Here is a 13,603-nt window from a genome sequence, read left to right on the forward strand (position 1 = left end):
ATCGGCAACGGAATGAGTAAAATATTGCAAATAAAAGCTGATAGTATTGACTGATTATTTTCATTCTTTTGGCGATGCAACGACCAATGTTCAGTCACACCAAAACCAAAGATAATCACTGCCAAGTTCGTCCTCTGACTGGCGACTGAATGATGATCTCTAGAGCGATATTTCGAGTTGCTCAACAGTGGCATACTTCACCACTAATGCCCCATCACCAGCAAGTTGAGCCCTTTTACATAAAATGAACCTTTCAACTTCATTATACTCTGTCACTCTGGTAGCTCGTGAATTCTAACCCTTGCCTTCTGGCAATTTTCACTCCAGGGAAGCTGTATTGTCTATGTAACAACTCCCTTTTCTCCTTAAAATTCCTTGATGCTCAAATATTTCACCAACCTATCCACGACTATTTTCTTTACAAGAACACCTATCCCCAAAGGGACATGAACCATCTTTTCCACGATGCTCACCTTTTACATCTTAATCCTCTCCACAACTTGAACATCTACTTTCACGGTCAACAAAACACAATCACAGCAGCACCGTAGTGTTAACCCTTCACTCATTCCAGCTCTTGTCTCCCCAGATACTCTTTTCGTCTTTAAGTAGTTTCAGAAAAGCAATACACTCAGGAATTACAAAGAAAACCCTGCACTGAAAGTTTAAATAGTGATGGGACGTGTACTTCCTACATGAGAAAATAAATGAAAATTATGTGTTCTAGGTTTCTAGTTGGTGCATCCCGTGAGATACAGGCGAAAATAAGGATGGAGATGCTGTCTAGAGGTTAGTCATGATTTATCAAATAGCAGGTTTAGTTTGTGCCGAGACATCACTTCCTTCAACCAAAACCTGTGCAGTAACTTTTAATGCCTTCGGTAAGGACAACTTTGGGGATTAGACTGAAATTGTTTACAAATGCTAGATTGCGGACATGAAGGGTTGCGGCGACAGAAAGGAAATTGTATATAACGAAGAATAACGAAGCTTAGGTGTGTCTCCCTCGGTGAAAAATACATGGACTCACATAAATGATATGAATCGTATTTTATATGCAAGACACAGCAACCAGTTATTAATCTCTTCTTATCTCTCTTCCTTATATACATATAATATATATTATAAATACATATATATATATATATATATATATATATATATATATATATATATATATATATATATATATATAATATATATATGTATAATTATATATGAACTAGGGGCATACGCACGTGTACATATAATATAAATATGTGTGGATTCCTATATAAATTATATATATATATATATATATATATATATATATATATATATATATATATATATATATATATATATGGAGAGAGAGAGAGAGAGAGAGAGATAAGAAGGGATTAATAGTTGGTTGCTGTGTCATGCACAAAAAATACGATTCATATCATTTATACGAATCCATGTATTTTTCGCCGAGGGAGACACACCTAAGTTCATTATTCTTTATTATATACAAAATTTCCTTTCTTTCGCCGCAACCCTTCCCTGCCACAGACCTCAGGGAGAGCGTAGAGGAGGCAACTCAGAATGAGACTTTTCTTTACACCGTGACCAAAAGGCTACGCTAAGTGTAAATCTCAATATATAGCATGTTAAGAGCAAATGTAATGATTTAAAGTTCTTTATTCTTGACTGCTGTATATGTCCCATCTTTTATAATCTTCTTTCTTGGATGCTTCCTTTTCAACAACTTAGAAAAGGTCAAATAAAAATACTGTACACCCTGTCTCGATGCTGCTTATTGTAGGAGAAATGACAATGCGTGTATGTGAACATCAGCAACTGCTAACATTCTGAGACACAATAAATGGTGACATTGAAGTTAATATTTTCAAAAGAATACAAAAGTATTGTGTAATGCATCCCAACACCGTCACACAGAATGTTTGTATTATTACACTACTATAGAACCAAAATCAAACACTTGGTATGAAACTAATATATCTCGATTCAATAAACATATCCGAGATTATGTTCACAACTTCCAATCAGCAAATCATGTAGTTATGCTAGCACTGGACACTGTGGAATAGAATGGGATATGGAGTTTAGCCAAAGGCCAAGCACTAGGACCTATGAGGTCATTCAGCGCTGGAGAAGAAACTGAGAGTAGGTAGGTTCGAAAGGTTTAATAGGAGGAAAACCTTGCAGTTGTACTATGAAATATTTGTTAGGAGAGGGTGGATAGCAAGATGGAAGAAAGATAATACAAATGGAGGTACAGTAAAAGGAATAAAGGGGTTGCAGCTAGGGGCCGAAGGGACGTTGCAAAGAACCTTTAGTAATGCCTACAGTGCACCCTGTGAGGTGCACTGACGGCCCTACCCCACTACGGAGGCTGGACAATGTAACACAGTGGGATATTAACAATTCAGATGCTGACAACTGCTATGCTCTAGCTCAAGAACTCAGGCCATAACTGGGACAGCAGAAATTTGCTAAAAAAATCGTTTATGAAAAGTAGCCAAACTGGGAATCTTCAGATTTCTGGTATCATTCGCATTTTACTCATGCCACCCTTTGGAAAGAAGAGGGTTGACCTTGGGCTTAAATGTAAACTACAAAGATGGAACTGTCAATGTTAGTATGGAGGGTGGAAGAATGGAGACAGAAGATTTTTAGCAGATGATTTTTATAAGCATGGGAGTAAATATAACGGATTATGTAACATCAGAGAAGAGGCAAGTTAAATTACAGGTGCTGAAAAGTATGTAGCAAGGTATATGTGTTTGCAAAAGAACGAGAACGCTTAAATTTTCTTTGGAAACCGATGTGGAAGTTTATGAAGGAATTGTTGAACCAACGCTTCTTTATACAAGTGAAGTGCTTAAACTAAATGCAAATGGGAGAAAAACGGATGTAACTAATATGAAGAACTGCTTACATGGTACATATAGAAACAAAAGAATTGAAAGAAACAAAAATGTGAAGATACGTAAAAATGGTAGAAAGTTAGCTAAGGAGAAGGGATAGATCACTGTGTTTCGACATGGCTTGCTCATGTGGAAAGAAGGACGATGGTAGGTTGGTAAAAATGGTGTTCAATTCAGAGGTGTTGGGAGAAATGAGGAGAGGAAGACACAGAAAGTGTTGGAAAGACAGTTTTCAAGAAGTAATGAGAGAGAGGGTGAATATGTGCAAGACAGAGGTGAATGGCGAGTGTGTGTAGGGGGAGTGGGAGTGCAATGCGCTGGAAATAATCGTCTGTGATGAAAATAAAAGGCGTGAATCCCTACTTATTTCCTTCAACTTACATGCCATAGTGACAGAACGGTTATAAACTGTTAGTAGTTTGAGAAAAGAGGACCCGCCCCTTTTTACGACCCAGGATGAATGCGTCATAAACACTTTTCATTTTTTGCAGGCATCACAAGTCAACCGATGTTACTTCTTATAGAAAGCTGATATCATATCGCTTTATCATTTGGACTAGACGACAGACTCTCCTTAAAATCTTTACGTTTTACATATCTCTTTGAAAATTAACTGGTTAAATTTAGACATACCTAGTCAGATTTTCATATTCTTACCAAAACTTTTTTTTTAAACATCTAGACTGTTGCAATTCTTTCAAACATCATTGGAATAAACCAGTTTTTTAGCAGTTGTCCCATTGATAGCAAGTTTTCTCTCACAAGAACGAAAATTGTACTGTTATCCTCTCCAATCACTAAGCATATTTTGTGCCGTTCAATTATATTTTCCAGCGATTTTCTATTATGTAACCAATACATTATTCTATCACACGACTTTCTCTGGATTCGATATACTCAACCTTTGGCAGTATTAGGAAATTTCTCGGTCAATGCTTGTTATTACATTATTGTTCTTAATTGCCATATTAACTCTTGAAGTTTTTACTCATCTGAGGATATATTTGCAATACGTTGCTAAGCGTTATATCTTTTCTCTCATCTTCCCTGTAGCATTTTGTATTAAAACACGTGTTCCTGTGAGCTGAATACACACACACACACACACACACACACATATATATATATATATATATATATATATATATATATATATATATATATATATATATATATATATATATATGCATGCATATGTTTGTGGGTGTGTGCGCCAGAGTGCATACGCATATAATGAAGTAGAGAGAGAGAGAGAGAGATAAGATAAGATACGATTCAAACCTTTTATATGATTGTAAGTATTTTCCACTAGGGGAGACACACCTAAGCCTCATTATTCTTTACTATAAATGATTTTCTTACTTTCGCCGTAACCCTTCCTGGGCACAGACCTCAGCAGCACGTTAGGTTCTTCACAACATAGGTAAGCATTACCTCAATGATTTATGTCTCTGTACGGTGTATATACATATATATATATATATATATATATATATATATATATATATATATATATATATATATATATATATATATATATATATTTATTATATATTATATATAGAAGAGTATATTATATATATATATATATATATATATATATATATATATATATATATATATATATATATATATATATACATACATATATATATATATATATATATATATATATATATATATATATATATATATATATATATATATATATATATATGAATGTGATTTCTACTAATCTTGGATTCAAGAGGGAAACTGCCAAAGACGCTCTGCTACCTGCGAAGGGATTCGAACCAAGCATGCTACTTTAGAGTGAGGTTTCCGTAACCCAATGCTGCGAAGAAAAACAAGAGCCTAATTCAGCCGCACATGGTTTTATACATACATATATATATGTATATATATATACTGTATATATATATGTATGTATGTATATATCCCATATCCCAAAGTATTTGCTGGAAGTCAGAGGAGAAGCGCTTTCTGGAGTCACTCCTACTAGAAAAAAGTGGCGTAATTATTAAAGAAATAACTAGCAAAACATAATGTTCAACCCTCTACTTCACATAAACACGCTGGAGTAACTAAAAATATTACTTACTATCTAAATCCTTAACACTTAGATCTCGACTTTCTTCAGAACTAATTTCTGCTCATTGGTATTTATTCCTCTCAATATAAAATGAATATTAAGGCTAAAATTCCATTCTGTATCAAACTTACTTGTATCATCAGTTCGGAGCGTCAGCTATTCTTTGAAACTCTCTTGTCTTAGTCACGGAAATAAATTCCAATATGGCCGCCATCTGGCTTGTAACATTTCACTGGAATCAATCTTAGTTTTCTACCCTTTGCCACAAACTTCTGCTTTCACTTATCACTTACAAAACCATGGTAGCAGCGAAATTAAATAACTACCGTTCACCAATTTCGTGGCTTTTTACCTATGAGCCCCTCTCCTGATTTCCTTGCAGCTTTTGGGCCTTACCTCACACTTCAGACTGAACTTCCAGTAAACTTCGTATAAAACGTATGCCCTCTTGTGTGCTAGTAATTCACCTCAGGCAGTTTTTCTAAAATGAGGGCATCTCAACCAGTGGCACTATTATTATCATTATTTAAACAGTTTAAATATTTCGTCTTGTAGTACATCACTCGACTGTAACTTCGTGATTGTTTGGAGTCTCAGTCCATTACTGACAGATGCAAAGGGACTCCTTGATTCTGATACTAGAAGAATTTCAAGTCCCTCTGTCAGTAGAAAACTCAGAAGTCATCAAGAGTTCTTTCACCTGTTCGAGAATTCAACACACAACAAGCTTCCGTGAAAAGACAGTTATCCAATGAAGAATGAGACGACATTCTTTATATATAATCATGATGTAAGTGGCCTATGGTAACATTTAGAAATGTGTAGAAAGTGAAATGACTGCCATGCTGTTGATCTGCCTTGAATTACTTAAGCAATCAAATTCAGCTGCTCTTTGCTGTACACTGTACACCTTCAAACTAATTTCTCTCGTTCCAGATCTGAGATAACCATGGCGGGCCCAATTGCAGCTGGAATGTTGATATTCTATGAATCAAATTCCAAGAAACAGGCAATCGCTGCTGCCATCGCATCAGGGGGGCATGGTGATCTACTCTTCTTAGGCCTCACTAGTGAAGGAATGGGAAGGCGAAATCACATGATGATTGAAAATGGGGCTGGTCACATGATCAAGTTGCATGGATATTATCTGCACTGGGGGAGAGTGAAGGAACCACCGGTTCCAGTCATTCAGCATCAGCATCAGGACGAGTGTCTCTTCCATGCTGCGGGGGGCTGGGCCATAAGCGGATCCAGTGGCCTTGTCACCTACCAGCTGGACGATGAAACCTATCTCCACATCATGTGGGACTGTCCCTACAGCTTCGACTTTTCTGACAACTTTGTCGGTCTCTACTTATGTGGTACGAAGGAGAGGGATCCAGTTAAGTCTTTGTACAAGGAGATGTACCAGGACGTTCCAAATCCACCAATGAGGCCGCAGGAAGGCTCCTGTTATGACCTTGTCTGCTGTGGCCCTGGAGACGGAACGTACTTTGGACATGCAGGGGAAACACGTAAAAAAACATGGGGCGTTCGCCGACCCTGTGTGGTTAAGAATGAAAAATTCTATGTCACAATGACTATGGGCGATCGACATGCAACGTCCAGTAAAGTTACTATCTTAGGTAAAGAATTCTGGCCCAAGTTTTAATGACAAAAATCTACTTACACTTATCTTAATGTTTCTCTGCTTGATCTTGCTTGTCACTGACTTAGGAGAGTTTGCTTGTGTGTTTTTGTGGAGCGTCATGCCTACGCTATACGTAAAAAGGTATCAAAACATCCTAAAAATTTTCATCAGAACTAAGTACAGCTGACGAAAATACGAGTTCAGTTACATAAAACGCCTTTTGTATTTTACTTTGTATTCTGACTTAACGGTATTATAATGGAAAATCATCTGGCGTTGCAATACAATTGTCAACACGAACTCAAAGAACGTTTAGTCACAGATGCCTGCATGGAGTTCCCCAGGCACAAGTCTCTCCCTCGTCATCCTACCTGAAAACTGAATCCTTTCACTCTACAATCTTTCTTGTGTCTGTCATAAGATTCTGATTTGGCTCTACTGTTTCTTTTGTGATTAGGAGAGTTAGGGGACCTCAAGTCCGCCATTTTATTGTTAAGCTTTGAACAGGGGAAGGGAATATCTTCGACTCAAGGTCTGGATTCTGTATTACGTCACCTTTGCCACACGGTGATCTTGCCCTCCCCTTCCACCCCTCCCTGCCTCTCTCTTTCTCTCATAAAACTGCTATCTGAGCACCTAAATACTGATCTGTAAGTTTAGAAATAATAAAGCTCATGATTTAGTATAATAAAGATATAAAAATGTATATTATTGATATTAGTGTGCATGGAATTAAACCATCTAGAAAGTTCGTATTGTTCTCCATCTACCTATTCTCGTTGAGTCTTCATCGCGGTTTTGATACAGGTAAACAACATAACGCAAGCAAGGAGACCTAATTAGGTTTGATGTCAAAACGTTATACTCCCTCAAATCTTCACAACGCATTTAGTACGAAACTGAATAACTGACAGGAGATTATTATCTGAGGCATAACCTTACTTCGCCACATAGGCTATATGACTACATTGCACAATATACTCGAGTATGAACAGTATTCGCTCACAGCTGTTATAATGTTCTGAAACGAATACATTATCAAAATATGAAGAAACTTCTTTCACAACGATCTGGCTCAAGATGCAATAATAATAATAATAATAATATAATTTGGCAGCAGACCCTCTTTTAAACAGGTTTTATTGAATATTATCGCTGCTTCAGCTGAATTTATTTCGTAGAAGACTTTTTCTATTCTATTGCGGACTTCTCTTCATTGGAGGTGCGTGCTAACAGCTCGCCTATATTTTTCATTTCATGGGGGAAAAGTCAAAGATCTGGATTCTGCTTTTTTTTATATTCTGCTTTGACTTTCCCCCCATGAAATGACAAATATAGGCAAGCTGTTAGCACGCACCTCCAATGAACAGAAGTCCGCAATAAGGAAAATAGAAAAAGTCTTCTACAAAATAAATGCAGCTTAAGCAGCAATAATATTCAATAAAACAACAACAACGACAATAATAATAATAATAATAATAATAATAATAATAATAATACTAATAATAATAACTGCACATATTCCATGAACAGAGACATGGCGTACCCTGTCCTGAGATTCAATTTTACATCACACAAGCAATTTTACTATCTGCATGTTCTTTCCCTTACTTCACTGTCAACCTCAACACTTGCAATTTCTCTCCAAGAAGTTCCTGCCTTACTGCACATCCTTAGCTTCCTTCTTATCACATCTTTTATCAGTCTGTTCAGTCTCTCTTTCTGCCACAAGCAATTTTCTACCGTTACTCTCCAACTTCTCACATAACTTTATCTCAAACAAACACTTGATTTACCTAACCTCTTCCTTGTCTGAACACACACACACACACACACACACACACACACACACACACACACACACACACACACACACACACACACACACACACACACACACACACTCTCTCTCTCTCTCTCTCTCCCCTATCAACCTTTCAGTTACCATCCTCTCTTTATCAGTCAAGCCCGTCCCATGAATCATTCCAGCTACATTTATTAATGTTATACTCCCGTACTTTTAACTTTAATGCTTGGGAATATTCATTTATCATTTATCTAGCGTTCTATACTATGTGCAGTTGTTCAAGTGCAAAGTCATACAGTACTGTAATAACCGAAGATAAATCTTTGGCTAAATTCTTTGGGCAAAGCTCTTGGGCAATTATGTCTTTGATTATACCTGTCTCACCACACGTTCAAAAGTTGAACCAAAGAATGTTAAGAGAGAGCCTGAAATGAATTGGCTCTAAATGTAGCTACTGCAAAAAGAAAAGAAAAAAAGTTTCTCATCTGCAAATCGAAGCCTTGGAAATTTAAGAGCAACACAGTAACTGTCACTTATTATTGGTAAGCCTTTTAAGTCCTAGAGACAAGACCTAAGCTAATTACATCTCACTACTTCAACATGTCTGAGACATCTGGCAACTGTCCTACAGAAATCATCTCAAACATCATTTCATTGCCATAAATCTCAATAAAACTCAGGTACCTCAAATTCAGGTACTTAGGGAATGGAAGATGTCTGCTGGGTAATACGACTCAGCATCCACTGGATCAGCAGAGATGCGATCTGTCCTCTTGATGGCAGCTGAATTAGTCTACTTCAGGCTTAATCGCAGACTGTGCAGTCTGTGCATTACATCGCAGTGGTCTATGTTTTCTGAAAGCATTACATCTGTGGTCTATGTTTTTTGACACTATACCTAAATCTTACATGTTACACAGTCAACAGTCTGACCACAAGATCTCAAATGGTTGAAAAGGTCTCTTGACTTTTTGACTCATAAAACTGTAATAAATGAAGAATGGGTAATGGATATTTAGCTGATTCCTCTTATACCAATGTGGTTATGTACTTAAAGTTCAAACATTTGACATTTTACAAGGTATATGACTTTAATTCGTCTATACTTCTGATTAAAAACTATACTAGCCTAAATTACAACCACACCCATGCTGAGCATCGTAAATCTATAATTTTCTGTTTCCAAATGTCTTAAGGCCTGTTACGAGGAATGGGGGTTAAGGCTACTTTATGAAAATAAAACTTGCCTTTAAAATTACAGCAAGGATCTATACAGGCCCTGAGTAGTTCTCCTCGGCCTCAGATCTGCTGAGAGATAGGTTCCCTTAAACACTTACAAAATACATCGGGTTCCCTTAAACACTTACAAAATTCATCGGGTATCAAAATAATATCTATACAGGGAAACTGTCCATTTAAGTTTGGATTCACTTTATATTACATCCAATTTGATTTTTGGAAAAATCTGCGTTAAGGCCAGAGCAGTGAAATAAAACTAAACCATTCCTCGTTGCTGTTTACTAAGAGAAAGAATGCCATTGTGTAAGAGCTACATGAAAATCAGCAACTGTTAACATACACACAAAAAAATTATGATATTCAAGCTGATATTTTTAAGAGTACAAACGCATTCAGTTATGTATTCAAACGGTGTCGTAAAAAATATAAAAATTATATACTGTAGTTAGGAGTCTTACAGAAAAAAGTACTAGTACTGGCCAATGTGACACAGTGGCATTATAACAATTCAGATGTTGATAACTACTATGCTCTAGCTCACAAGGGACTAATTAGGTTAGCAGAAATTTGCTCTCATTAGTTCCTGAAAAGTAGCCAAACCGAGGATCTTACGATGATGGACCAACTTATAAATACCATAGTCAGGAGAGTGAAAGGCAACCCCTTCCAGCAGTTCTGAACATTGCACAGACTGAGACCAATAACATCACAGCATTGGAAGACACAGGAAGCCTACCTACCAGTACCTACATTTCTGGTACCATTTACAGTTCACTTATGACACATTTCGAAAGAAGAGGGTTGACCATAAGGTTAAGTCCAATCCCTCGTAAACTGCAGATTGGTACTCAAAATTGAAACATATATTCCTGATACCATTAAAATCATATGCATTTTTAAGTACTGTTGAAAAGCAACATTAGTCTTAAGAATACACCAGATCCATGCAAATGCTTTAATCAGCAAAATTTCATAGCATTACCACTCCAGAGTGAATGTTATGGTGGATACATGGCATATGATCAGCTAAACAAGATATTCTCCAATCTGTTAATGTCTGAGGGCTTCCCCATCTATACAGAGGAGTATCCAATAATCTGCCTTATTCGTTGGTCCAAAAGTAAGGGGAGAAGTGACAGAAGGGAAAAGAGGTCCAAAGGCATCAACCCTGGGAACACAAGACGTAACAGAACTACGGTCACTGTAAGACTCATTGTAACAAGTCTTTGCCAACTCACTTGGCAAGTTATGATCAGATAGGTAATCTCCAAGCTTTAGGAGTTTAAGTTCAGCCAAAATGTAAGCGCTAAAGTCATCTTTGAAATATCCTTCATCTTATAAGTCTTGGGAGTATCATAAGATTATAAAAATCAGTTGTACAGAAGCTGTAGAAAATATAAAGAAACTAAAGATAATTAGTAACCTATTTTTATTATCTAGTAATCTTTTTAAAGATTATTTTAACGATAAAATGACAAAAAATTGTCTAGTAGTACCTCTGAAACTAAATACCAGACCCTAGCATTTAAAGGCCATGTTGTAGTCCCGCTGCATCGGTCTGTAAACACCATTCCGCAACAGAAAACAGCAGAGGGACAACAAAGTTTTATGGTCCAAACTGGAGGACTTGAGCTACTTCCAAAAATACGAACATTTCCTTTTTTTACTCTGCTTTGAAACGTGGAATCTTAGGGTGCGCCCACACTAGAGTAAAAGAACTCACAGCAGATATAACACAAAAATTTGCCAGAGGTTCGTTCTCCACTTACGGTCGCTGGATGTGTTTTATTTACTATAGCACTCTTAGAACTGTTAAAACAATTCTCCTGGCGTCACGTACACATTTTACAACTTTTACACCAACAGACGAGCAACACACACACACAGAGAGAGAGAGAGAGAGAGAGAGAGAGAGAGAGAGAGAGAGAGAGAGAGAGAGAGAGAAGATTTTAGCTCTCGAACATGGACTAATATCGATAATATTAACTAGTTTAACCAGACTACTCAAATTTGATACCGGCTACGAAAAACTTTTTTTTTTAATAATTAAAAAGGCATTATTTAAGTCTACCCATACGTTCACTGAAAATATTTCACTGACAGAAAACTTGGAATTATGGGTAGACTTCTAAAAATTTGGCACCCTATTCAAAACTTTTGTACTAAAAACCAACTTTGAACTAAATACTTTTGTAATTCATTTCAGCAATTTCTTACGAAAACAGTTTAAATTCCATTAAATATTGTTTTATGAAATAAAAATAATTATTAAGTACATAATTACAAACTCATGAAGCAAGAGCATGTTGCTCTAAGGCAGCACTGTGTTTTTTTGTTTTTTTTAAGAACACCGGTTCTTATGAGGCTCCTACAGAAATAAATTCTGTAAAGATCTTTCGTTAAAGGAAATATAGCAACTGACACAACAGGGGAACTTAGAATGGCAGCGGATGTTCTCTACTAAAACGAAACAAGAGTAGTTTAAGCACAGCATCACTCGAGACATGAAATCAATCCCACCTCATCAGCTCAGACGCAATTTTCAATCAGAATTTCCTGTTCGAGATGATTTCTCATAACATTCCTCAACTATTATCGCATGACTTTCCACCTGTACTGAAACTCTATTTAAATATCTATAAGTGATATGCATGAGTACAGCTTAGTTCAAGCGTGATTGCAACGCAGGTATGCTATAAGAGTATCAGTATCGGTAGAAATGTCAATAAATCCACATTTAGCTCTTCTTTGATGATGAAAAATTATTCTGAAATTTGCATCATGAGTAAGCTCTCTTATTAAATATATCCTCAGGATCACACTTTCTTCTGACCTAACACAAGAGAAACACACCTGAAACATTCTTAAAAATCTGGAACGGAGTGAGTAAAATATTGCAAATAAAAACTGATAGTATTGACTGATTATTTTCATTCTCTTGGCGATGCAACGGCCAATGTTCAGTCACACCAAAACCAAAGCATAATCACTGCCAAGTTCGTGCTCTGACTGGCGACTGAAGGATGATCTCTAGAGCGTTATTTTGACAGTCGCTCAACAGTGGCATACTTCAACACCAATGTCCCATCACCAGCATGTTGAGCCCTTTTACATAAAATGAACCTTTCAACTTCATTATACTTTCTCACTCTGGCAGTTCGTGAATTCTAACTCTTGCCTTCCGACAATTTTCTCTGCAGGGAAGCTATATCGTCTATGTAACAACTCCCTTTTCTCCTTAAAATTCCTTGTCGCTCCAATATTTCATCAACCTGGCCACGCCTATTTTCTTTACAAGAACACCTATCCCCAAAGGGACATGAGCCATCTTTTCCACGATGCTCATCTTTTACATCTTAATCCTCTCGACAACTTGAACGTCTACTTTCACGATCAACAAAACACAATCACAGCAACATCGAAGAGTTACCTTCACTCATTTCTACTCTCGTCTCCCCAGATACTTTTTTGGTGCTACTATAGTATGGTATCTATCATCCATTTTCTACATTTGACCCCTCAGGGGCTAGTACTAAACACGGTGAAATAGTGTGGGTGAGTCACTGTTTCGCCGTGTTTAGTACTAGCCCCTGGGGGATCAAATAGTTCTGTATATAGTTTGAGGAAGTAATTGCCATAGGCATTAATTGGGTTGTTTGGTAGATAGAATCCTAATTTTTGATAGGTCGCGAATAGCTCGGTAGATATCTTACTATAGTAGCACCACTTTTTTTTGTCTGAAGTAGTTTCAGAAAAGCAATACACTCACGAATTACAAGGAAAACCCTGCACTCAAAGTTAAATGGTGATGGGACGTGTACTTGCTAAAAGAGAAAAGAAATGAAAATTGTATGTTCTTCGTTTCTAGTTGGTGCATCCCCATCCAGGCGAAAACAAGGATGGAGATGCCATCTAGAGGTTAG

The 13,603-nt window shown here is 36.8% G+C and overlaps 1 protein-coding gene and 1 long non-coding RNA gene across 4 annotated transcripts in view; one reads left to right on the forward strand and one right to left on the reverse strand.

Moving 5' to 3' along the window:
* The window catches only part of LOC136838542 (uncharacterized), a 228,987-nt gene that overhangs the window by 46,522 nt on the left and 168,862 nt on the right, over nucleotides 1–13,603 (reverse strand). The window lies entirely within an intron of this gene.
* On the forward strand, nucleotides 4,203–7,385 carry LOC136838539 (uncharacterized). 3 transcript variants are annotated; one of them, XM_067103642.1, is made up of 3 exons: nucleotides 4,203–4,335; nucleotides 5,387–5,794; nucleotides 5,941–7,385. In XM_067103642.1, exons 2-3 carry the CDS (start codon nucleotides 5,763–5,765, stop codon nucleotides 6,653–6,655), a joined length of 747 nt encoding a protein of 248 aa, XP_066959743.1. In that variant the 5' UTR covers nucleotides 4,203–4,335; nucleotides 5,387–5,762; the 3' UTR covers nucleotides 6,656–7,385. The 3 variants fall into 3 exon arrangements, 2 of the variants coding, with proteins under 2 accessions (XP_066959743.1, XP_066959742.1); XM_067103641.1 differs by having other exon boundaries at nucleotides 4,209–4,335; nucleotides 5,560–5,794; XR_010853028.1 differs by lacking the exon at nucleotides 5,387–5,794 and having other exon boundaries at nucleotides 4,207–4,335.

Source organism: Macrobrachium rosenbergii, chromosome 5, assembly GCF_040412425.1.
Source record: "Macrobrachium rosenbergii isolate ZJJX-2024 chromosome 5, ASM4041242v1, whole genome shotgun sequence".
Taxonomy (NCBI): Eukaryota; Metazoa; Arthropoda; class Malacostraca; order Decapoda; family Palaemonidae; genus Macrobrachium; species Macrobrachium rosenbergii.